This window comes from Felis catus, chromosome A2, assembly GCF_018350175.1.
Source record: "Felis catus isolate Fca126 chromosome A2, F.catus_Fca126_mat1.0, whole genome shotgun sequence".
Lineage (NCBI taxonomy): Eukaryota > Metazoa > Chordata > Mammalia > Carnivora > Felidae > Felis > Felis catus.
The window spans coordinates 56872881-56897404 of NC_058369.1; the positions used below are offsets into that span (position 1 = coordinate 56872881).

At 54.2% G+C, this 24524-nt stretch overlaps 2 protein-coding genes across 18 annotated transcripts in view; one reads left to right on the top strand and one right to left on the bottom strand.

Moving 5' to 3' along the window:
* The window catches only part of CFAP92 (cilia and flagella associated protein 92 (putative)), an 82496-nt gene extending 68642 nt beyond the window's left edge, over positions 1-13854 (bottom strand). For 16 of the 17 annotated variants that reach the window (XM_019825137.3, XM_011280234.4, XM_045052008.1 and 13 more), the window contains exons 1-4: positions 12864-13318; positions 2866-3120; positions 1938-2229; positions 395-585 (exon numbers count right to left, since the gene is read on the bottom strand). In XM_019825137.3, coding sequence (XP_019680696.2) covers positions 395-585; positions 1938-2196 — 450 coding nt within the window. In that variant the 5' untranslated portion in view covers positions 2197-2229; positions 2866-3120; positions 12864-13318. Of the gene's footprint in view, positions 1-394; positions 586-1937; positions 2230-2865; positions 3121-12863; positions 13319-13723 lie in introns of those variants that run through there. The other variant, XM_045052007.1, reaches the window with a different exon arrangement.
* Positions 12871-24524, top strand: part of EFCC1 (EF-hand and coiled-coil domain containing 1) — a 41275-nt gene continuing 29621 nt past the window's right edge. Inside the window, exons 1-4 of the mRNA XM_045052600.1 lie at positions 12871-12929; positions 13205-13221; positions 13299-14278; positions 15497-15780. Of these exons, the coding sequence (XP_044908535.1) occupies positions 12871-12929; positions 13205-13221; positions 13299-14278; positions 15497-15780 (1340 nt within the window). The remainder of the gene's footprint in view (positions 12930-13204; positions 13222-13298; positions 14279-15496; positions 15781-24524) is intronic.

The following is a 24524-nucleotide window of genomic DNA, read 5'->3' on the forward strand; positions in this document are numbered from 1 at the left end:
TGTCACACCTCTGGGTTCCTCGGGAACCCAGAATCAAAGCAATTACCTGCATGCAAATAGCACCCTCTCCAGTGACTTCGAAGCACTGACCCACAGCCAGGCCTCGGGCAGGAGGGTGGGTGTGTGCGCGGGCAAGCAGGTGTGCACACACATGGGTACCCAAAAAAGAAATCGTAAGAGGGGCAAAAACTTTTAAAACACCAAAGAAGCTACCTGACAAAGATACCTAAACAGAAAGTCGGGTATCTCGTATTATTAGGTCAGTGAGGATTCTCATTCAGTAGGGCTGGGGTGGGAACTTAATATCCTGCATTTCTAGCAAGCTCCAGGGAAGCAAGCACCCTTGGTACAGTATTAGAGTATATGTGAGATGCATGCACATACACACACCCACCTTTACTCCTGAATCCAGAAACAATTTGGCCACCGTTGGAAACACCACCATGTCAATCTTTTTAGGCTCTCCATCATCCGGCAGAAGGAAATACTCCATGTGGTAGTAACAGCGAGCCTTGGAAGCATGCTTGTCCATTCGAGAGTGTTTCCTATGTTTTTCAATAAAACATGTATGTTTTCCTCTATGACCTAGGAGACACGATTTCAGGAGTCTTGGTTGAACCTCACACGAGAAAGCAGACCCCACCCTGCAGTGCCCTGGAAGCAAGGAAGAGCCCGAGGCTGTGGGAGGCTGCCCCTGCCCCCGCCCCCACCCCGGGCTGCTCGCCCAGCTTGGAGGCTGAGATGCAGATCCGGTCCCCCTGGCCGGTAGAGGAACAGGCTGTGCACCAGTCGGCAGGGTGCAAAAATGCAGCGTGAGACTCTGAAAGGGAGTGTCTCCTTAAATGTTTCACCTGCCTGCTTTGCCTGCCTCACAGCGGTCTTGGCAGTAAAAAAAGTTCGAGTCACCAAGACCGTAGGTCAATTCTAAACATGGTATATACATCTAACCAAATAGCATCCAAAGTATCTGAGGCAACAATGGATAGAACTACAAAGGAGAAGCTGAAATTAATCTTCTACCCGGGGCGGGGCGGGGGGGAGACCAAGTAGGGAAAAAAAAATACATACATATATATATATATATATATATATATATATATATATATATATATATATATATATACATATATATATATATATATATATATATATATATATATATATATATATCTCAAAACATGGAGTTCTTTTCTCTGCCCCTGCCCCTAATCTTGGGGTTCAAACATGTGACTGGCTTTGGCCAAGAAAATGCTAGCAGGTGGGAGGTGCTCAAAGACTTGAAGAGTTCTTGGATGTCCGGGCTTGCCCCCTTGGTGTGCCTGTGCCTTCCCATAATGAGAATGTGTCTGGCTAGCCCCCACCCCATGTCCCGGAGGAGGGTGAGAGGGGCACGAAGGGGTGAGAGGGGCACGAAGCAGAGCAGAGCCACTACAGGGAGACCCACCTGGACCCGCCCACCTGCTCATCCAGAACGAGGGATTCCTGTTCGAAGCCCCCGACTTGTGGAGTTGTTTGGGTTTGTGACACCGCATTTGTGCGGCAAAAACCAACTGATGCACCTATACACCCAGAGAGCTGGATCCCATGCATCTGAGAATCTGTATTTTCAACAAGGAATTAGGTGATACACAACCAGTTGAGGGGAACCAATGCCTTCACCTCTTCCCCATGTACTCATCTGCAAAAAGTAGAAATAATACCACCTACCTCTTAGGGTTATTGAGAAGAGTAAGCACGTGAAGCCCATGTAACCGCTTACTTGCTGGCCCACTGTCGGCCCCTGAAATTGCAGCTGTTTTTCTGATCCCTGCTGCTGGCATTGGCCACATCACTTGGGGAAGCCAACAGAGGGAGCTCAGGGGCCCCAAACTTCTGGGGGCAGGTCATTGGCGCACCCCTTTCTGCAGAGGGTGTTGGGACTCTGCCCTAGCACTTACCAGCAGTCACCGGGAAGGCCAGTGAGATGACGAACTTGCAGGGGACAGCCTGGGGCACATCAGACTGGAAGCTGTCGGCAGGCCCATGTGAGGACTTGCTACACGGGTGGTCGGAATCCGACTCCCGGGCTTGTGTTCTGACCTTCAGGTACTCCTCCGTGTCCCACTCACTGCCAGACTGGTAAAAGCTGCCCATGGAGGACATGGGCCCCATGCTCGCCCTGTCCTCATCTTCCCACTCCCAGGCGTGCAGGGACATTCCACAGAGCACCCACAGGCCCGGCACTCCTGGCTGGAAGACGATGAAGGCACTGCTGTCACCACCCTCTGTTCCCCGGAGGCAAGCCCTGCCTCTTTCAGGATTACCCACCCTTCCTCTCCTTCCCTTCCTTTCCCTTGTCCTGTCTGGGGTGAAGGGCCAAGGCCTGGAACACCGCCTGGCCCACAGTAGGCGTGCAACAGTGAGTCACAGAGAATGACGGCTTGCAGGACTCACGATAAGCAACACCGACTCCAGCTTGAGTCTCCCTCCTCCCCCAGCCCCAGCTCCTCCCCCTTTCGCCAAGTCAATCATTGGCACGTCTGGAGAGCCAGCCCCAGGTGAGTGCAATTCCCTAAGAACCGAGAAGCTGGGAGAGAACCGGGTGTTTCCACTCCGTGGGGCCGCGGGTGAGCAATGTCAAAGCACAGTATGCGTTTGCCACGTAGGGACAGGCGAACCGGGCCAGGGGACGGCAGTGCAAGGGCCTGGTGAGGTCAAAGAGGGCGGGAACCACCCCCACCCCCCCTCCTCGGGGGCAAGACACGAATGGGCACTGAGTGCTGGGCTCAGGGCACAAACTCTGGATCCAGGGAGGAGGAACTCGGGCATATGCTCAGAAAGGGATGCCCAGCAGGACGGGCAGGTGGCAGGGGGGACCTTCGGTACCTGCGACGCGATGCGCTGGACAGCACCCTGGGCTCAGACCCTGGCGTCAGCCAGCTCGTACACCCGCTGCACAGCCGCCAGGCGAGAAGGCTCGGAGGGTGCAAGTCGATCCGCCCAGGCTGGGAGGCCCGGGGGTCGAAGCTGCGCACTTCTGTTTACAGTTGCTAGGAGACAGGCGTGGCTACGGCTCTGGGGCGGGGCTCCTCTGCGGGCGAGGCTCCTGGAGGTGGGACTTCCGTCCTCAGCCCCTGGTCCCTGACCAGGTGCAGCCAAGGGGTGGCAAAAAGGTGTATCCAAATCCGGAAACTAGTTGGAGCCCTTGCATGCACGCATTCACCCATTCATCCATCCATCCATTCATTCATTCAATCTTTAAAGAATTCCAGATCTGAACGTGAGCGCCTATTACACACCTCGCCCTTACCTGCAGTACAGGGGACAAGGATTGTGGCCCCGCCTGTACCGCCATTAGCCCCCACCTTCCATTCTTTGATAAGGGCGAGGGAAGCAATGGGCTCTGAAAACTCTGATATCTCTAACCCTACCCCAAACCTCTTTCATATAGACTCTGCTTCTGTCGCTGATGTCCTTAAAATATCATGAGAATTCTGTTTCGTGATCAGGAGCCCCAACTCAGAGATGAGAAAACTGAGGCTTCGACTGGTGCCACGACTCGCCGGAGGTCACACAAGCGAGTGTGTCGCAGCACTGGGTGGAAATCCAGACAATCTGACGCTAAAGCTTGGGCTCGTCTGCAAACACCACCGCCACCCCCAAGCTCCCCAGCTGAGAGAACACTGGCAGCTGCTCCCTACGTAGATCACAGAACATCCAAGGGGCTAGGGCGGAGGGACATACCGCAGAGGTAGCTGGCAGGGGGGGCCAGGGGCAGGCTTCATGGAAGAGGTGACAAAAGCCAAACTTCGGGGTTTGCCAGGAAATGAACGCAAGAGAAAGTATTCCAGGCAGCGGGAAGGGCCTATGCAAAAGCCCAGAGGGGGTGAAGGTGCCCGCAAGTTCTGGGAAGGGATGATGAGGCTGGAGTGGTGAGCGGAGGGCCCCTGGGACCCAGGTGTGAAGGGCAGGCAGGGCTCAAAGATTAGGGTCAGTGAGGAGCCACCTCGGGTTTTCTGTTAAGGGAGAGTAGCTCCACTCAAGAGAATGGGAGCTGAGACTCCACACGTGTACCTGTTGGGGAAACTGAGGCTCTGCGCTAAGATATGACCTACCCATGGTTAAAGAAGCAAAACTGTGGCCCAGCTGGAACTGGAACCCAGGTCCCCTGCCTCCCACTTCCTGCCTCCCTAGACCACCCCCTTCTAGAATCCTGCCCACTGACTGGGGCCCTCCAATAGTCCTCAGGTTGAATCAATCTAAAAAAACCTGAGGCTCAAGAACAGCTATGAGGGGAAGGCCCCAGATGGCAGCGAGCACCCTGGAGAGGAGAACTCAAACTCTCCCCACTAAATGCCATGCCGCCCTCTCATACCGTACCGCCAGCAGCCTGGACATCACCATCTACAAACCAGGAAGTGCTAAAGAGACACACACAGGGCTGGAAGAAAAGAAGGCTGCTAGGATGCACCAGCTCCCAAAAGGCCCCATTAATAAGGGCAGGTCGAGGCACCCGGGTGGCTCAGGTCATGATCTCACAGTCCGTGAGTTCGATCCCCACACTGGGGCTCTGTGCTGACGACTCAGAGCCTGGAGCCTGCTTCAGATTCTGCGTCTCCCTCTCTCTGTGTCCCTCCCCTGCTCACTCACTCTCTCTCAAAAATAAACATCCAAAAAAATGTTTTAATAAAAAAGAAAGGCAGGTCAGTGACACCACCCTCCCCTGCACAGACAGCAGGCCTCCTGTTCCTCAGGTCCCCCTGCTGACCCAAGGCTGGTTTCTCTCCAAAGTCCATCTCCCCAGCATCTCCTGTGGTGTGGACAGCTCTGAGCTCAGAATTGAGAGGCCACAGGCCTGAGACAAAGGGCCACTTCCTGGTCCTGGTTATGCACCAGAATCACCCAGGAACATGTCAAAACTTCAATCCTGAGGCTTCACTCCAGACTTTCAGAATTGATTCTCCAGGGGTAGGGCTTAGGAACCAGTCACTGTATTCTCCAAAGACAGCCACCTCAATAGATCTCCCACACACTCCCCTTACAGAATGATGTTGGACTCCTCCCATCCAGTGGTAGGTCTAGTCCCTTTGCCCTTGGATCCAGGTAAGACTTTCTGCAACCACCTCAGCCCACAGAGTGACTCTGTAACTTCTGAGGCCAGGTCATACAAACCCCATGTGCTTCTGCCTTGTTCTTCTGGGGAGCTCACTCTGAGATTCAGCCAGGATGTTGGGGGGCAGCCCAAGCAGCCACATGGAAGGTCCACATGTGGATGTTCTGGCCAACAGCACCAGCTGAGTTCCCAGCTGCCTCCCAGCCTCAACCACCAGACATGCAAGAGTGCCAGACTTCAGATGATTCCAGCTCCCAGCCTTTGAGTCACCCCAACGGACACCGTATGTAACAGAAACCGGCTGCTATCACCAAACCCTCCCCAAATTGAGCTTTATGACCGAAGCAAATTATTGTTGTCTTAAGCCACTAAGGTTTAGGACGATCTGTTGCACAATAACAAATAACTGGGCGGTGCCTGGGTGGCTCAGTCGGTTGAGTGTCCGGCTTTGGCTTAGGTTATGATCTCTGGCGGTTCATGAGTTCAAGCCCGGCCTAGAGCTCTGTGCTGACAGCTTGGAGCCTACTTTGGATTCTGTGTCTTCCTCGCGCTCTCTCTCTCTCAAAAATAAACATTTAAAAAAATTGGGGGGGCACCTGGGTGGCTCAATTGGTTGAACGTCTGACTTCAGCTCACGTCATGATCTCACAGTCCATGAGTTCAAGCCCTGCGTCAAGCTCTATGCTGACAGCTCAGGGCCTGGAGCCTGCTTCGGAGTCTGCGTCTCCCCCTCTCTCTGCCCCTTCCCTGCTCATGCTCTGTCTCTCTCTGTCTCTCAAAAATGAATAAAGTTAAAAAAAATTTTAATTTTTAATAAAAAATTACTGGAACAGACCCCATATTTTTTAAAGTTGCCTCCACCAAGATTCTATCGCACAGCCAAGGTTTAGAACCGCTGCTTTGAGAGAAATGGTGTCTAGGTCAAGACCCAGAGCATCATGGGAGGGAGTGAAGGCACACGTGTGCTTGCTGGTACTTGGGTGTGGGAGGTGGGTCCACAACCTCACCTCAACAAAGGTGCCTTCAGGACAGGCAAGGGAAGCAAAGCAAAGAGGGTATATGTTCACAGTTCCATAGACCAGTGACTCCCCAATGGTGTGGCCTGGGCTCACTCACTGAGCTGGATCATCTGTATCCACAGGGCTGGGAGGTCCAAGATGGCCTCACATGTCTGGCCGTTGGTGCGCTTGCCTGGGGTCCCTCAATCTCCCCCTCCCCGTCCATTTGCCCCTCCCCCCCCCCATGCTCCACCAGGCTGGACTGGCTTCCTCAGATGGCATTCTCAGGGCAGGGTTCCAAGAAAGCAAAGGTGCAAGGTCTAGGGCCTCTTGAGACCAAGGCTTGGGAAATGGCACAGGGTCACTTCTGCCATATCCATTGACCAGAGACAGTCACAAGGGCCAGCCAAGATTCAAGGGGATGAAGAACAGACTCCACCTCTGGATAGGAGGAAGGGCGAAGCCACATTGCAGACAGATGTCCCATGGATGGGAACAATCTGAAGGCATTCTATCACTTCCTTCTTCCTCCCAGAGTAGGGGAGCCCCAAAGTTTCCATGGGCCTTTCTGAAGAAGAGCCTTTCTGAAGTTCTCCTAAGCCTCTGGCAGAGGATGCATCTTTGGGGAAAAGCTACACCCACCTTCTTCTTGGCATCTCCAACCCCCCTTTTTAATAGCTGTAATGAGGTATATTCTATATCATAAAATGCACCCATTTCGAGTGTAGAGTCCAATGGTTTTTGGTAACTTTACCAAGTGATGAAACCATCCATCTCCCTAATAAGAGCCTTCGTGCACATTTACAATGAATCTCTGTTCCCAGCCCCAGGCCCAGGCAACCAGTAATCTACCTCTGCCTCTAAAAATTTGCCTTTTCTGGATATTTCATATAATTGGAGTCATATGTTACATGGTTTGGCTTTGTGACTGGCCTCTGTCACTTAGCATGTTTTTGAGGCTCATTCATGCTGTAGCATGCATCAATACTTCATTCCTTTTTGTGTCTAAATATGTTCCATTGTGTGATAGACCACATTTTGTCTATCCGTTCATCTGTTCATGGAAATTCAGGCCGAACACTTAGACATTTATGAAAAATGCTGCCACGAACATTCCCCTAAAAATCTCTGCGTCATCAGATACGTTCATTTCTCTTGGGTAGACACTTGGAGTAAAATAGCTGGGTCGTGTGGTAGTGGTGTGGGGAGCAAAAGCAAAAGAAAAAATAAATAAATTTCCTTACAACTTACAGCCCATTGGCAAGTCCTTGAGACAGGCAGGGTGACCTTCCTCTAGAAGATCAGATGCTTCGACGTTAATATTTTGCTAAGAACAAAAGGCAATCTTTGCTTAACATTATCTCGCCCCTCCAAGATCCTGTGAGTCTCCTTTAACATGTAAAAATTCCTTTGGAAACTTCCTTCATCTCTACCCCTCCCAGATATATGTTAGCAATCATCCTCCAAGCACATGGCCCACTGATACACATCCGAAGGGTCTCATGACCGAGGTTTTACTAGACAGTAGCAAATGACCTTTTCCTAACAACAGTTAGTCCTTCAAGATCCTGGAAACCTTGCTTCCAAGTTCCTTAGAGTCTTATGCTATCCCTAACCCCCTCCCAACTTGAATGTGTATAATCAGTCACTCCTCACAACCCCAATGCAGCTCTTTCTGCCCTCAGGTCCTGTCCCCGAGCTTTAACAAGACCGCCTTTTACACCGAAGATGTCTCAAGAATTCTTTCTTGACTGCCTGCTCCAAACCCCAACATCTCCACGTCAGTAGTTTCATGTTTCTCTCTTTGAGAAATTGCCAAACCGTTTTCCAAAGTGGCTGCGCCATTTCACATTCCCGCCATCATAGGAGGAGGGTTCCTGTTCCCCCCCCATCTTCCAGAAACCATTTATTGTCTGTCTAACTTACTACAGCCATTCTCATGAGTATGGAATAGTATCTCGTGGTGGTTTTATTTTGTATTTCACCGATGACTAATGATATTGAGATCTTTTCATGGACTTATTGGTCATCCATAATCCTCTTTGGTAAAATGTCTGTTCCTGTCTTTCGCCCACTTTTTGATTGGATTGTCTTACTGAGTTGTAGGAGTTCTCCGTAAAGTCAGAATACAAGTCCTTTAATTGCAGGGCCTATGTTCTGCAAATTCTTCCTCCTGGTCTCCTGCTGGTCCTTTTATTTTCTTAACGGTGTCTTTACCATTGCAGTTTGAAGTGCAAAAGTTTTGTATTTTGATTACGTCCAGTTTACCAATTTTTTTTTGTTTTTGTTTTTGGATCATGCATTTGTTGTGTCTAAGAAAACTTGCCTAGCTCAGTCCGATTTTTAATAGAGAGAAGAGTAAAACTTGGAGTCTGAACGCTAAGCAAATCCACTGACCAAGACTCCCGAAAATATAAAAGCTTTGTCACGGAAAATGATGGCTCCCAGACATTCCCAGACACGCCAGGGGGCTGTACAGAATGACAAAACGTTTCTGAAAAACAGTTCGACAAAATCAGGAGCTTATAAAATGTCCAAACTCCTTGGCACAGTAGTAAATCACTCAGGATGGAGAGTCAACAGTTTACGGTGTTGTTTTGATGGAGAAAAACCACAAACCACCTTGATGTGCATCGGTGGGGGATGAGGAAACACCTCGCAGCTCCCAAGAGGCAACACGAAGCCGTCTCAAGAACATTTGCAAAGGAATATTAATGACGGCAAAGCTGTTGAGGAAGTATGGCTGATGTGCAAGGAAAGATCCCAGCAAGAGCATTTCAACTGTGTTTCTCTAGGTTGAGTTTAATGAGGTACAATTCACATCCTGTAAAACTCGTCCTTTTAAGTGCTTTGACAGATGTACACAGTCCCATAACAACCACCCCAGTGGAGTTCTTTCAATGCATGGAAAACGCCTGGAAATAAATACATCAGAAGTGTCTATGGTCCCCGCTTACGGGGGTGACTTTTGCTGTTTAGCATTTTTCGGGGCTGTTGAAAGGCACTTTAAACAATATACTGTTTGAAATGGCTCAAACAACAGTGAAACGACTTCAGAAAATCATCTCTTCGCGGGGGCCTCGGCTCTCCCCCACGCAGACACACACCCATCCCCCAGCTCAGACAAAAGAGCACAGGAGACCTTTGAGTTTGCTCACTCCGAACCTTAAACAAAAACCTTGTGGGTCCAACCGGAATGATTTCAGAGGCGCCTGGTAACCCTGCCCCACAGACAGACAGGCCTGACAGCGCACCATTATAAACCCCGACTTCCCTGGCCCCTGCTGAGCGGCGGGGGGCAGAGGCCCAGGCAACGCTCCATGGCAAGATATTTAAAGGCTTTCTTTTCAGCGTTGACCGGCCCGGGGAACGTTACTGTTCAAAGGATTCCCTCACCAAGAGCAGTCCCCAGCAGCAGGGACAGGGGGTAGGGGTGGGCGCTGTGGTCTGGCTGGACGTGCCAGCTCTCAGCACCCCCATGAAATCAAATCCCATTCGACTGCAGAAGTGCGACCCCGAAGTCCAGAGCCAAGATCCAGAGTCCTGTCCTACACAGCAAACCCGCACACCAGGGGGCTCCGGGCCCAGAAGCTTCTGCGGCCCAGCTGATCCAGTCAACTACCAACATTTGGAGTCTCACGGACTCCAACACCAGTGCATCAAAGGACACCGAATCCCCACCCCCGTGCCAGCTAGAGGCACTCTTCCCATTCGATGCAGTGACTTCACGTGTTCGGTCAAAGCAGCGTTATTAGTCCCCACTCTGTGCCAGGCCCCTGCTGGGACTGCGGGGCACCAGGTTCTCAGACCTCCTGCGAGGCCCACAAATAAATAACAATGTGGTGTAATAGCTGCCTTTAAAAACATTACACATAAAAAACACACATAGCATTTGTAGGCAAAGAAACTACGTGGCAGGTAACACACGACGCCATACCCAGGGTGGGGACCAGGAAGGCAGCCGGGATGGAAGCTGGAGACCCTCTCTCCTTTCGGCGTGCCTGACACCGTTGCAGGGCAACAGACAAGTGCTGCTACCCTCATGGCTGACGGACAGTTTCAGACAGGGAGACAGACGCCACACACAGGCAAGACAGCCTGTCAGAGGTGCAGGGTGCATTCGATGTCACCAGAGGCCTCCCCGAGGCGGTGATGTTGGAGCAAAGGCCTTGGAGGTGAGGGAGCTGTAAACAGCTGGTGGAAGCAGATGCAAATACCCTGAGGTCAGAAGAACTGAGAGGAGGTCAGGGAGCAAGTAATGGCTGAGGAATGTGACTCTAGGGATCCGGGGAGGACTTAGCCTCTAGTCCCTGTGAGAGGGAAAGAATTAGGGGGTGGTGAGCAGAGGAGGGGTCCTCTGGCTATGGAACAGACTGTAGGAGTCCAAGGGCAGTTCTTGGGGGAGTCTGTTGCAATAATACAGGTCGGAGACCCTGGGGGTTTGGCCCAGGGTGGTACCAGTGGAGGGGGCTGTGGGAGTCGGATTCAGGATGTTCTGAGGGTACAGCACTGGATGGCCTGACGGTCTAGAGGCTGGGCGTGAGCACAGACAAGAACAGAAGATGGCAGGGACTTGCTGAGGAAGGCTGGGGGCACCGCGAACTGACATGGAAGCTGCAGGAGGCCGGGATTGAGACGGGTCGTATCACTTAACCCATCAAGAAACAGGAAAACACTGCGGGTAGGAAGGTAAATGGGGCAGCCATTTTGAAAACCAGTTGGGCAATTCCTCAAAAATCAAACATAAAACTACCATCCAGTGGGGCGCCTGGGTGGCTCTGTCGGTTAAAGCAGCCAACTCTTGATTTCAGCTCCGGTCACCATCTCATGGTTGGGAGATCGAGCCCCACGTCGGGCTCTGTGCTGACAAATGAAGCCTGCTTGGGATTCTCTCCCTCTCTCCCTCTCTCTCTCTCTCTCTCTCTCTCTCTCTCTCTCTCTGCTCCTCCCCTGCTGGTGCTCTCTCTCTCAAAAATAAATAAAATGAACATTAAAAAAAAAGCCATCTAAGCAGCCTTCCCACCCCGGGTCTACACAACAAGAGGAATGAAAACATGCCCACGTGAATGTTCACAGCAGCACTATTTGGAATAGACAAAAAGACAACCCAAATGTCCATCAACTGATGAGCGGATAAGCAAAAACGTGATCTACCCACACAATGGGATATCACTCATCCGTAGAAAGGAAGAAAGTACCGATACATGCTACAATGTGGGTGAACCTGGAAAAGACTATTGTTAATGTTTTCAAAAAGGAGCCTGTCACACACTGTAGGATTCCTTTTACATGCAATGTCCAGAAGAGACAAATCTATAGACACAGAAAGTGGTGGCTGCTGAGCAGCGGAGGTTGGGGGTGGAAGGTGGAGACGTCCTGAATGAGTTAAGTAGTACAAAGGTTTTGGGGAAACGGGGGATGAAAAGGTTCTGCAGTTAGACTGTGATGGTTATACACTCTACAAATGCACTAAAAGCATTTACTTATACCATTAAGTGGGTGAATTTTATGGCATGTAAATGGTAAATAAGGTATGTCCTCCCTGGAAAGAAAGAAAGAAAGAAAGAAAGAAAGAAAGAAAGAAAGAAAGAGAGAGAGAGAGAGAGAGAGAGAGAGAGAGAGAGAGAGAGAAAGAAAGAAAGAAAGAAAGAAAGAAAGAAAGAAAGAAAGAAAGAAAGAAAGAAAAAGAAAGAAAGAAAGAGGAAAGCAGGAAGGAGGAAGGAAGCAAAGAAAGAAGGAAGGAAGGAGGGAAGGAAGGAAGGAAGAAAAAAGAAAAAAGGAAGGGAGGGAGGGAGAAGTCATCTTGTCAAAAAGAGAAATGCTATAGCAAAGGCTAAATATCTTTGATCCTCAGAAATAACCACTAAATCAGTTTTGAATCCTCCCATCTCTCTCTATGCATATATTCACGTCTTTACAGAAAATATTTACTACCGTGCTGTGTGGTTTTGTTGTTATTGTTACATGTAAGTCTTAACATTGTACATAACAGGTTTCAACTTGCCTTGCTCACTCCTTTTTTGGTGATTCATCGAGGCTGATGGGTACTAGGTTGTCTCTAGTTTCTCAATATTATAAACAATGATGCAGTGAACATCCTGTGCACATGTATTTTTCTAAGGTAGGAGCCAAGAAGTGAAACTGATGTTAACACTTTTTGTCAAAATGTTATTACTTTTATAGTTTAAAAAAATATGTCCAAAATGGTTGGGGAGAAGCATCTAAGTCCTTCCTTTGGGCAAAATCTTCAAGAATGGATAGGAGTTTACCAACTAAACTGCTGACTCTGGGATACTGCAGAAGAGGAGACAGAATTTTAGCGCTTTTTCAAATTCCAGGATTTAGCATTTAAATTCCTAGAGTTATACACAAGCCCACATTCTGCCCATCTTAAAGCCAGGGACAGTTGAATAAAGTCTGCTCCAACATGGCCGGACAACCAGTCCCAGTGCCGGTAACAGGTGCATGACATCTCTCCGGTGAAAAAGAAGGGAAAAGCAACCTAGGTCTCCCCGAGAGGGTGGTTTTCCTTTCACCTGCCAAAAACGTGTTGTAAGGCACCGGAGAAAATGTTGGCCAAACCACCTACCAGCATAACCCCAGCTCAGAGGTGGAACTCAGGTCGCCCCGCCAACTCACTACCCACAGGCACACAGGTGAGGGCCGGAAAAATACCTTGCTTTCCCCGCCTCCCCCCCCCCAACCCCACCCCTCACCAAACACACACGCAGCTTAGAGAGCGAAGGTCTGTCCATCTCAGATCGACTTCTTACCGGCGCGATGCCGCTAAAGCGGTTCATTCACTCCTCCAACCTGCCTCTCCTCGGCTCTAATGACACGTGAGGCTCCTCGCACCGCCTGCCGTGGAGCGACGTGTGAGTTTAAGACCCCAGTATCTGAACGGACGGGGAGAGGGGCTTCTCTGCACCGGCGCGGGGAGAGGACGATTGGAGCCAGCTCGTGGGGCTATCCTCGGAAGACTTTCCTTTCGGAGGAGAAGGGGTGGAGTGACACGTGGGCTTGGGGGGCACGCCCCCAGCCACAGGACCTGGCTGCCACCGTCCCGTCCCGCTCCGGCTTCCTATCCTGCGCCCACGCCTCGCGCCTGTCCCAGGGCGGGTGGGGCCGAGGGTGAGGGAGTCGAAAGCCGACAGAGCCAGGAGTGGGAGGGGAAGACGAGACGCCAGGAACGCCCCCGGAGTGATGAGGGGAGGAGAGCGCGGGGGCCACCCGGAGAAGCGAGAAAGAGAGAGGGACTCGGCCCTCTACCCCAGTCCCCTCCAAGCCAACCGGGGAAACACGGACGACCCGCCAAGCCGGCGCAGCTGCGGGACACGGCCCCCCGCGCCGCTCCAACCAGACCGCGACCGCTAAGCCTAAGCCCCTCCTTCCGAGGAACTCCGGAGCCGCCCCTGGAAGTGGCGGGGCGGAGGCATCCGAGAAGCGACGCTCGGCGGCGAAGGAGCCGAACGGCGCGGGCCGGGAGGCCGGCATGGAAGGCGCGGCGGGTGACCCGTACCGGCGACCCGCGCGGCGCACCCAGTGGCTGTTGAGCGCCCTGGCGCACCACTACGGGCTGGACCGCGGCGTGGAGAACGAGATCGTGGTGCTGGCCACCGGCCTGGACCAGTACCTGCAGGAGGTCTTCCACCACCTGGACTGCCGCGGCGCCGGCCGCCTGCCCCGCGCCGACTTCCGCGCGCTCTGCGCCGTGCTGGGGCTGCGCGCCGAGGGGGCCGCCGCCGGGGAGGCCTCCGGGGATGCGGCCGCCCGAGACGCGAACCCGGGGGATGCGGCCGCCGGGGACGCGGCCGCCGGGGTGGCCACCGACGGGGACGCAGATGCCGAAGAGGAGGCGCGCCTGGCGCTGCGCGCGGAGCCGCCCGAGCTCACCTTCCGCCAGTTCCACGCGCGCCTCTGCGGCTACTTCGGCACGCGCGCGGGGCCCCGGCTGCCCCGCGGCGCTCTCAGCGAGCACATCGAGACGCAGATCCGCCTGCGCCGCCCGCGCCGCCGCCGCCGCGCCCCCCACACGCCGGGCCCGGACGGCGGCCCCGACTGCCCCGACGGCGGCCGGGACGGCGAGCGCCTGGCGCGGTTGGAGGAGGAGAACGGCAGCCTGCGCGAGTTGGTGGAGGACCTGCGGGCCGCGCTGCAGAGCAGCGACGCGCGCTGCCTAGCGCTGCAGGTGCGCGCCGGCGCGGAGGGAGGGGGGCGGCAACGACTGGCTGGGGGCGGGGGTCGTTCGAACAGCCGGGACCGGGCACAGGAAGTGGAACAGGGGAGAGAGGGCAGCCCCACCCCACGCCAGGTCGCTGGCGTCCTGTCCCTCTCCCGCCCCACTCCAGCCCTCCTCTTCTCCCCGGTGCCACCTCCAGAACCGCTGGCGCACCCAGATCACCAGCCCACCCCGTCTCCCCACCCTCCCTGTCCCTTCTTGCCTCTTCTAACCCAGTAGTTGCGTTCGCCCCGGAAACCTGGGCCGGCTCACACATTCAGTCATTAAACAGGCATCTTGAGCTCTCCGTGGTGGCAGGCTATGGGGGTGCGGGGAGAGGTTAGGAGATAAGGGGTGAAAGAGGCCCTGTCCCCACCCCCCCCCCTTAAGCAGCTCATTGGATCATTCAGCAAATAGTGATGGGCCTCCCTCGGGGCCAGGGCCTGGTGTTCATCCGGTAGTCACTGGCCACCAAACACCTGTGGGGGTCAGGCCTTCTCTGGGATATTGAGAAGGAAGCCGTGAGCGAGGTATGGACCCAGCCCAAGCATCTGGGATTCAGTCAACAAACACTTCTGCACTGTGCCCAGACACCAGCCCTGAGTGGCAGAGGGGTGGCAGGGCGCTGCTTTGAGTGGCCGTAGCTATGGACCAGGCAAGGGCTGGCAGCCAGGGAGCACCAGAGAAGCAAAGGGTGGGAGTGCAGAGTAAGAGGGTCCGGGATCATTCACTCCAGGTATTTATTGAGCACCTACTGTGTGCCAGGCCTGGCTTAGGCGTCGGGGACACCGCAGTAAACAAGACAGACAAAACCCCATCCTCAAGAACAGTCTATTGACCAGACCTTGGGGAAGTCCGGAAACGCCTTTTTGTTCCTCGAGTCTAGGGATCGGAGGCGCCACGGAAGGTCGAGTGCCACCAATGCAGGCAATCGGCAGGGAAGAGTCGTAAAGTCGCCAAGATGAGAACACGGGTGTTGTGGCTCAGTTTCCATCACCCAGGAAAAGGGGGGCTGATCAGAGCTCCTGTCTCATTAGGTTTATTGCGAGGAATGAACCGAGTTCAGAGCAGCCCGGGAGCGGGAGGCAGCGCGCGCAACAAACGTGCACGGTCGGTGCTCCTGGGGGCGCGGGAATGGTGGGCGCAGCGAGGCGCTCACGGCTGTCCCCGCGGCCCTGTCCCCCGCAGGTCGGCCTCTGGAAGAGCCAGGCGGGCGCGCAGGAGGCGGGGCGCGTTGGGCCCGAGGTGGCGGCGCGGGAGCTGCGGCAGGCGCGGGGCGCCCTGGCGGTGGCCGAGGCCCGCGCGGGGCGGCTGCGCCAGGGCCAGGTCGAGGTTCGGCGACGCGCCGAGGAGGCCCGGGAGGCGGTGCTGCGCAGCCTGGGCCGCGTGCGCGAGCTCGAAGCGCTGGCGAGACAGGTGCCCGGCCTGCAGCGCTGGGTGCGGCGGCTGGAGGGCGAGCTGCGGCGCTACAGGTGAGCGGGGGGTGCGGCCCCGGTGCCCCAAGTCAGCTCCGGGTGTCCCAGACCACGGGCGTGTATCCTCCCCGCACGCACGCTGGTGCTCGCGTTCCCGTTTGTTCGTTTCGTGTATCCCTCCGCTCGCTCGGCAGTTCCTCCCTTTCCTCCGACGTTCATCCACTCCATCGCTTGCCCCCCACCCGACCACTCCTGTGCGTGTTCACCCACAAAGGCCTTCCATTTGCCCATGCGTGGGTCGCAACAGGATAGAGGTATTCGTATCCGTTCTTTGATCAACCCAGTGATGATGATGATGATGGTGGTGGTGGTGGTGGTGATAGCTAACAGTTGCTGAGTCCTTAACGTGCACCGGACGCTGAGCTAAGCACTTTAGTGGCCTGACTGAATCCTCACGGCAGCCCTGTCACTTGGTACCATCTCATCCCCGTTCGGCAGATGAGGAAACAGATGTACAACGATCCCTTGTGCCAACTCCACCAGGCAGGAAGCCGGGCTTGGGACCAAGTTTAAATCCTAGCAGGGCCTCTGCCAGATGTGCGACCTTGGGCAAGTCACTGACCCCTCTTGGAGCTTCTGTTTCCCCTTTGGTAGAACAGACTGGAGTCCCTGCCTGCCAGAGTGGCTGTGAAGAGGGCGCGAGGTCCTGCCTGCCACCGGGCAGGCGCTCAGTGAGCAGCCCCCTCTCCATTTTGAATCCCAAGGCACACCTGCCTGCCTGCCTGCCTGCCTGCCTTCCACATTTACGGAGCACTGACTCTGTACAGAGGCTACACCAGGTACCAGGAATGTGACTGGGGGCAAGACAGCCCCAAGTCCCTGCCCTGAGCAGCCACCACCGAGCATGGGAGATCATGTGATGAGATGTAGGGCAGCCGACTGGATGAATGCTGTGGGGGAAGAGCGGGGCTCAGCCAGCACCTGAAGTGACTCTTGAGCTGGGAGCTGAGAATAGGATGTTACTTGGCAAGGTGGGCCGGGGAGAGGGACAGGGGAAAGGGTGGGGGGGGGGGTTAGAAAATGGGAATCGTGTGGGCAAAGCCCTGAGGCAAGGGGAACTGGGCACATTCCAGAAACTAAAAGGAGGCCAGAGTGGCTGGAGCGGCAGGCAGAGGCCAGGCCTTCCAGGGCCTGGAAGGGTGTGTCAGGGGCTTTAATCTTTCCCCCAAAGAGAGCATGAAAGACTTCAGCAAGAAGGGGACAGGAACAGATTTGCATTTCAAAAAAAGTGGCCCTGGCTGCAGTTGTGACAAAGAGATGGGAGGAGGGAAGAGCAAGAGCCTGTGGGGAGCCCACAGAGGGGCTGTCATCTTCCAGCCCGAAGGGAGAGTGGCCTGGCCTAGGCTGGTGGGCAAGGCAACCAGAAAGGGAGGCTTTGAACCTAGCCCCTCAGAGGGGGGACCTCCTCCTTGACTCCTGAGGTGCTCCCAGCTGGAAGATGAGAAGGCACAATGTGGAGAGGGGCCTCCGTGAGGAGGCCCACCCCGGGGCCAGCCTCCTGCAGCTCCAAATGTTTGGGTAGTCACTTCCTGTTTGCATAGCTGATCGACCAAAGAGCAGAGCTGGTTGGCTTGGGGCCTGTGGCCAGCCTTAGAACTTTCTCCAAGAGGAGAAATGAAGGGGCCCTTCTTTGTTTCACCCTAAGGTAACTCACTGTCTGCCACAGCATGACTACAGGAGACACCACAAACATTGGGGTAGCCCTTTGTGCTAGAAAAGGTGAATTTGTATCCAGGGCGCCACTTAACCCTCACAAGAACTGTGCCAAGGTGGAGGTTTTATCCCCAGTTTACAGATTGTGGGGAGTGAGGCTCTGAGAAGTGAAGTAACATACCCAAGGTCACACAGCCAGAACATGGAAAAGTAAGGTCAGCCTGCCCCTACCACCTGTGTTCTTTCTTCCTCCCTTCCTTCCTTCCTCCCTCCTTTCTTTCTTTCTTTCTTTCTTTCTTTCTTTCTTTCTTTCTTTCTTTCTTTCTTTCTTTCTTTCCACTTTACCTTTTCGTGTGTGTGGACTCACAGTTACAAGATGGCTGCCACACCTCCAGGCCTCACGTCTGTGTCCAGGCATCAGAAGAAGGATGGGCAATGCTGAGGGTGGGGAGGATTTTCTTCAAGTGAGCTTTGATTTTGTTTCCAGGGAGAGACACCCCTTCCCCACCAGAACGTGCATCTCCATGTCCTGGGCCAGCACTGTGTCACATGGCTGCTCTTATCTACATACTGAGGCCCCAAACAAAACTGGGTTCTCTTGGTGAGGAGAAAGAGTGACACTGTGCTCAGGTCACCGTGATTAGGAGATGGCTCTGTCACTCGCTCCCCTGCCCCATAACAACATGCCCCCTAAACCACGCCCAGCCCCAGGAGGCAGACCTCCTCTGCCCGTTTTCTACGATCAGAGTTTGTGGGCCACTTGCCCCAAAGCTCTCCTTCTTTGAAGAAAGGAAAGGGCGGGCGGGTGGAACAGCCAAGGACATGCGTTGAGCATCACGTGTGTACCAGGCATGATGCAAGGCACTTTCCCCATGTTAGTAAAAATGAGCCCCTCAACTGGCCTCAGAGAAAGGTATTATTAACTCCACTTGCTGGATGAGAAAACCAAGGCCAGACAAGCCAGGATCCAAGCCCCAGCCCGAACAGCCCAAAGCCACATACCCCAGGCCAGTCTGGCAACTTCCACAAGTCCTCCTGGAGTCTCTCCGTGCCCCCCCCCCAAAACACCTGAAGGAATGTCACAGCCTGCAGAGGGGCTGTGGGCTACAATGTCACCTCTGTTTTTGCATGATAAGTGTCAGGAACTCAGGTGTCCCTCTGTGACCAGACGCATGGAGCCTGCGGTAGGGTCCGAAGGAACTTGGTGGGTTGAAGAGGCCTCACACCCCAAAGACTAGAGCCTGTCATGCCCTCTTAAGTGACATTGCTCTGGAATGCCTCCAGGTGTTCTGCAGATGTGTCTTTGGGGAGAAAAAGCCAGTGACTGAAATCCCTGCTGGGAATGACAGCTTGAGGCCATTTGGTTAGAATGAATGACACTTTTCCAGCACTGTGGCAGGAAGCGACACACTCTGACCTTCTCATAACCTCTGAGGTTGGTATCTGAGCCACCTTTTCTCACACGAGGAAATAGAGCCCTGGAGCGGGGGTGGCCTCCTAACGAAACCTTGGCTGTTCCAGGGCCCTGGTGAGTTTCCCAACTCCGAGTAAATGTCCTTTCCCCTTCCGTGCCGTCGCCCTAAAAGGATATCTCAGTGACTCCCTTTCTCGTTCCCTGGGCTTCCATTTACTTCTTTTTCGTCCCCCTCTGTCCTTGTGTTGTGGATGCCATCCTGCCCGTCATGTCTTTCCCAAACGTCTTTCTTTTCCAATCTCTTTGGGGTCGCTGCAACCGCTCAGCTTTCCCTGGTGTTTTACCTCTCTGCCCTTTCCGTGCTGATGGCAAGGTCCTCGGTGTGCCTCGTGATGGCCAACTGCGAGCCCATCTTTGGCAGAAGCCATGATCCGGGAGAACCCACCCATCCCCAGGGCTGGGGCGTTCCCGTCAGAGCTGTTCCCCGTCTGCCTCCCCCAGGGCCCGATTCCGGGCCGGCTTGTAACTTCATTTCTCAGCTTGAAGCTTCAGAACTACACAGGTCGGGAGAAATTGAGTCCATATATAGGGACAACATCCCAAGGCCAGTAAGAGGGGTTTTTCTCACCTCTGTTCATGGATGAGGCAGCCCCGGGCTGGCCCCTGGCTTCATGCAGGAGCCTCCTTGTATGAACTCCCCAGGCAAGCTCCCTCTTGTTTTTGACCTTGGCTCTGTACTCATTTAAATGGTTATATTTTATCCAGTTCTTCTGTGTGTTGGTACATGGGAAGGGAACCTTGCACAGCACCTCAATTCACCACCCTGACCGGAAACCTAAGAGAACAGACAGTAAACATTTAAGCAATTGAGGATGTTCACATATTAGTTCCACATTCTCTACGCACCTTCCATGGAGAAAGTGGATACGTCGGGCACACGGGAATGACACAGACATGTCTGCTGCCCCCAGAGGCTCCTCTGGGGCCTGGGGGGAGCAGGCCATGAACACCCATGTTAGGATACAAATGGGCTGTGTGCAGACGGGCCCCACGGAAGAACTTCTGGTTTCACAGCTGTGGGAGTGAGTCCCAGATCATATGGGAGCATTCCAGGAATCAAAGGGGTCTTCGGGCCTCTTGGAACCAGACAAAAACCCAGGGGCTCACCGGACCCAGCGCAGTCTGCCAAGGAGGATTACCTGCTCCATCACAGCCACATCAGCCTCTGGGCTCCTGCTTCCCACAGCTGGATGCACCACCTCATCTCAGACGAGAGACTCGGCTTCTTCAAATCCCCGAAAACAGTCCCCCCTCCCAACACATTTTTGAGCAGCGTAGACCTTACTGATGACGGGAGGGAGGAGAGATGACATTACAGCGATCATTTTTTATGAATATTTGCCATCCCGAGTCATCAAATGTCATTTAACCCCACATCCAACCAGGGTTTTCACTGTTACTTCTCCCAATCTACACCCAGCCACTCTCCACCCTTCTCTTCTCTGTTTTCTTTCTTCCCATCAGCCAGCTCTCTTAGATGAATGCCTGGAAGCCTGACTCTAACTGACTTGGGTTAAAACAGTGGCTTCTGGGAAAGTCTCAGCATACCAGCTTCAGGCATGGCTGGATCAAGGTACTCAAACAATGTCACCAGAATATAGAAGCTCTGCTTCTCTCTCAGGCAAGTTCTCTCTCCTGGTATCCTTTGGGGCACTTACCTCCTCAAAGGTCTAAGTCCAATAGAAAGATCATCTCTCGTCTGAGACATCCCAGTGAAGTCCTGGAACTGGAAATCATTGAACCAACTTGGAAACATATTCATCCCTGAACCCATCAGTGGGGGTGGGGAGCGGGAGGTAGAGGAGGGGCAAGAAGATTTGATGTTCTGATTGGCCAAAGCTTAGTCACATACCCACTGCTGGAGCCACAGCCAGCCCCATCGGACTGTGGGACTGAGCCCCTCCCAGGACAATTAAGGAGGAACATATCCCATATGTGTTAAAAAACACATACACCCCACCCATGCCTCTCTCTGGAGCCTGCAGTCCAAATCCCCCTTCTTGTCTTGAAAAATAGGCCTACTCTGGCAGCTGGAGACTCCCCGGACAGTGGAGGCCCCGGGGAGGAAGGCTGGTTTAGCTGCAGAACAGGCTTGTCTCAAGGTTGGCTTTTCCAGGCTGCTGAATGCTTTGGGTGGTTAGGGGCATTCCGCCCTCACCATCCTGTGCCTGTACAGGCGCTTCAGAACTTGCTCGGAGAGTGGGCAAAAAGGGTCATAATAACTGGTCTCCAACACTACGTGTTGGCATTTCTGTAGCCAGGCACCCAGCCCAGGGCTCGCTGTAAGATGGTGAATGAATGGACGCGTGAGCATATGGATGGATGCGCCCTCAGACGTGTCTTGGTGAGAAGGGTGCGGGCACAGGGGACTCCAGCACAGGGTCAGCCCTGGGTGAGTGGTCCAGTGGGTAGATCCTGCTTCAAGGCGGGTGGTGCTCCTGGAGGAACTGCCCTTGACTCAGTGACCGTGGGTTTCTGGCATCTCCACCTTGAAGCCCGCCTGCCCCTGCTCTGTGCTGAGCCTGGGGCCAGTACCTCTGCGCAGGGGCTGAGCTGAAACTTACAGAAAAGAAGACAGAAAGCTCAGCTCAGCTGGAGCAGGGAGGAGGGGCTTCCTCCTGGCCTCTGTGGCTTTGTTGTCCAGGAGGGGAAAGATGAAAAGGCCCCGTGGGGGTGGGGCCGAGTAGGAGGACAGCTCCTTCGGCAGACCAGACCACCGTGGAAGGGACACAAAGATGAGGCCATTGGAGGGCCAGCTCCTTTCTTCTGCCCCACTGCGGCAGCCCAGCCTGACCTGGGGCGGGGGCCGGGGGCACGGGGGGCCAAGTCAGCAGGTCAGGGGAGGGAGGAAAGCAGACAGGCAGAGGCGGGGCAGTGGGGCATGGGGTACCATCTGGAGCTAGGAGGCGTCTGGTCACGGATTCCATTAGTCTTGGAAGCAGGTGTGTGGGTGGCCACTGGTGGGAACCGAGGCCTTTCTCTCAGGGACAATACCCAGGGCTCACAAAGAGGCAGTGGTGGTCAGGCACCTGCCACATGCCCCAGCCTGGGACCCTCCACAGATGGGCTTGATGGGGGGGGGGGGGGCGGGGGGGGCAGGCTCAGGAGGCCCAGCCTGACCTGCGTTTGAATCCCAGCTTTTCCACATATTTTCTGTGGGACTTGGAGCCCTTCCCTTTCTCTCTGTGAGCCTCAGTTTCCTCATCTGTAAAATGGGGATGACGAGAATATTACTAATAATACCCATTTCCTGGGGTATTTGAAGACTCAGAATGCTAACATGTATAAAGCACCTGGAACAGTGCTTAGCATTGAGAGAAAGCTTAATGACTATCATGTTACTATTATTATTGATCCCTTATCACAGTACCCCCCATAAATAGTAACGGTCATGGTGGTTGGTGTTAATAGTAACAGAGCCCGGCCCCTAGAGAGCCTTCTGTCTGGAGACCAGCAGCAAACAATGGACAGTCTCAGCTGATTGTAGACAGGACCCTAACCAAGTTGCAGAGTGTAGACAAGCATGGAGGAGGCATGAATGAGGCAGGGGGGGTCAGGGCATCTCTTGGGGTTATTCCATCATCCAACCTGGGTATTGAAGGATGAGTAGGAGTTTTCTCCGGCATTGCAAACGCAGGTTGCAGTGAGTACAAAGGCTGAGAGATGTGAAGGGCTTGGGTGCCTCCTGCGAACAGGGAGACTTACGGTGGGAGAGGGTTTGAAGTGGAAAGTGGCAGGAGAGGAGGCTGGAAGGCAGGCAGGGGGTGGCGAAGGACCCTGAGCACCAGACTGAGCATGAGAGCTTTACCCCAGAGAACAAGGGAGACAGAGAAGGGCTTAAGCAAGAAGGGCCTAATCAGATTTGAGCTTCACGGAGACCCCTCTGGCTGTGTCTGGAAGACAGATCAGGCAGGAGGGGTGGTGAGAGGCAAGGAGACAGGTGAGGAGGATATATCTGGGTCCAGGGAAAGAGAACGCAGGGCCCAACCTCCAGCCCCTGAGAAGGGACAGACCCCCAGTCCCATACCTGGAGGCCTTGCCAGGAGCTCGGGGGGGAGCCTCAGACCTGCTATTCTCTGTTCCAAGACAGAGCTTTCTGCAAGGATGGAACCTTGGGATTTGCGGGCTGAAACAGACTTTAAAGTTTATTTATTTATTTTGAGCAAGAGAGAGAGAGTGTGCACACACGTACACGAGCGGGGGAAGGGCAGAGAGAGAGGGAGAGAATCTCAAGCAGGCTCTGCCCTGAGAGCTCAGACCCCGACGTGGAGCTGGGGCAAATGAGTGTTTGCAATGTTCCTTCAGACGTGTGGCCTCCACAACTCTATTAAAGGCAGAAAGAAGGGGGACATCTGTTCTTTTCTATCCAAAAAAGCAAAGCCTGCTGAGAAACCACTCACCAGTGGATGTCTTTGTGAACACAATGGCCAGAGTGGGGTCACGGAGGCGCAGAAGGGCCCGAAGAAGGAGTGAGGCCTTTTCAGTCCCAGGAATGGAGACGGCGAGGCCAGAAGAGCTGCGGCGTTCTTTGCGCAATAGTATCTCCGCAGAGAAGTCTCCCCTCAGGCAAAGCATGCCCCCAGCCAGATTTCGCTGAGAGCAGAGCTGAGCCCATCCTTATGGCTGACGGCCCAGGGTCTGGGACTTCATGTGCCTACCAAGGAGCGGGATCTTCACCGTACAGGCTAATGTGTGCAGCAAACATGTCCTTCAGAGAAGAAGCTGGAGCCCAGAGACGGACAGCGATCTTCCCAAGGTCACCCAGTAGGACAGGGCAACCCCCAAGCTAGACTCAGTCCTCAAGAGTCCCAGAGTCTAGGGCTGCGTGTGCTGCTTCCCTTGGGTGGTTGGGAACAAGCTGCAGTTCCTGTGTCGTTGTGCTCAGATTAGGGGATGGGCTCTGCGATCCCCTGCTTTCCGGTCCCAGCTTGTCCAGTTCCCAGCCAGGCAGGTAGCCTGAAGCATGCAGATGGGTCCCAAGTGGACGGGGGTCCCCAGGTCAGAGCCAGCCACACGGACCCAGGGTGGCCTGAGGGGCCGCGCCAGCCATGTTTGGTCATGACCCACTTTGTCCACTTACCTCTATGTGCGTCTATTTTCTTTGGTGCCTTGACACTTCTTGGGAAGCTCTGACTCAACCTATCGCGCCTCAGTTTCCTCATCTGGAAAATGGGGTTAATGTTAGTGCCTACGTCACGAAGAAAGAATTAGCCAGGATGCAAAGGGCACTTCAAATTGTGCCTGGCACGTACTTGGCACTCAGTAAATGTCACTGTCATCAGTTGGCCTCCCGTGGCGGGGGCCTTCTCGTCTGTGGGGAGCATTCATGCGTCTGTCTGCTCCACACTCCGGAGCAGATTTAAATCCCCACGCCGCCAGCACACTCTGTGCATCCTGTATCTCTGCTTGTCCCTGTTTGGTTTTACCCACAAACGTGGCTGCGGTGAGCCCAGCTTCGGTGACCCAACATCCTGCTTTCTAGCACCTGTGGATGATGTCCCAGGGAAGAATCCATGGCTGGGATTCCTGAGGCCAGGGTGCTGGGAGACTCCATCCGGCCAGGCCTGGAGCACACACTGAGCCCTGAGGTCTGGGAGAGGTGGGTGCTTAGCCT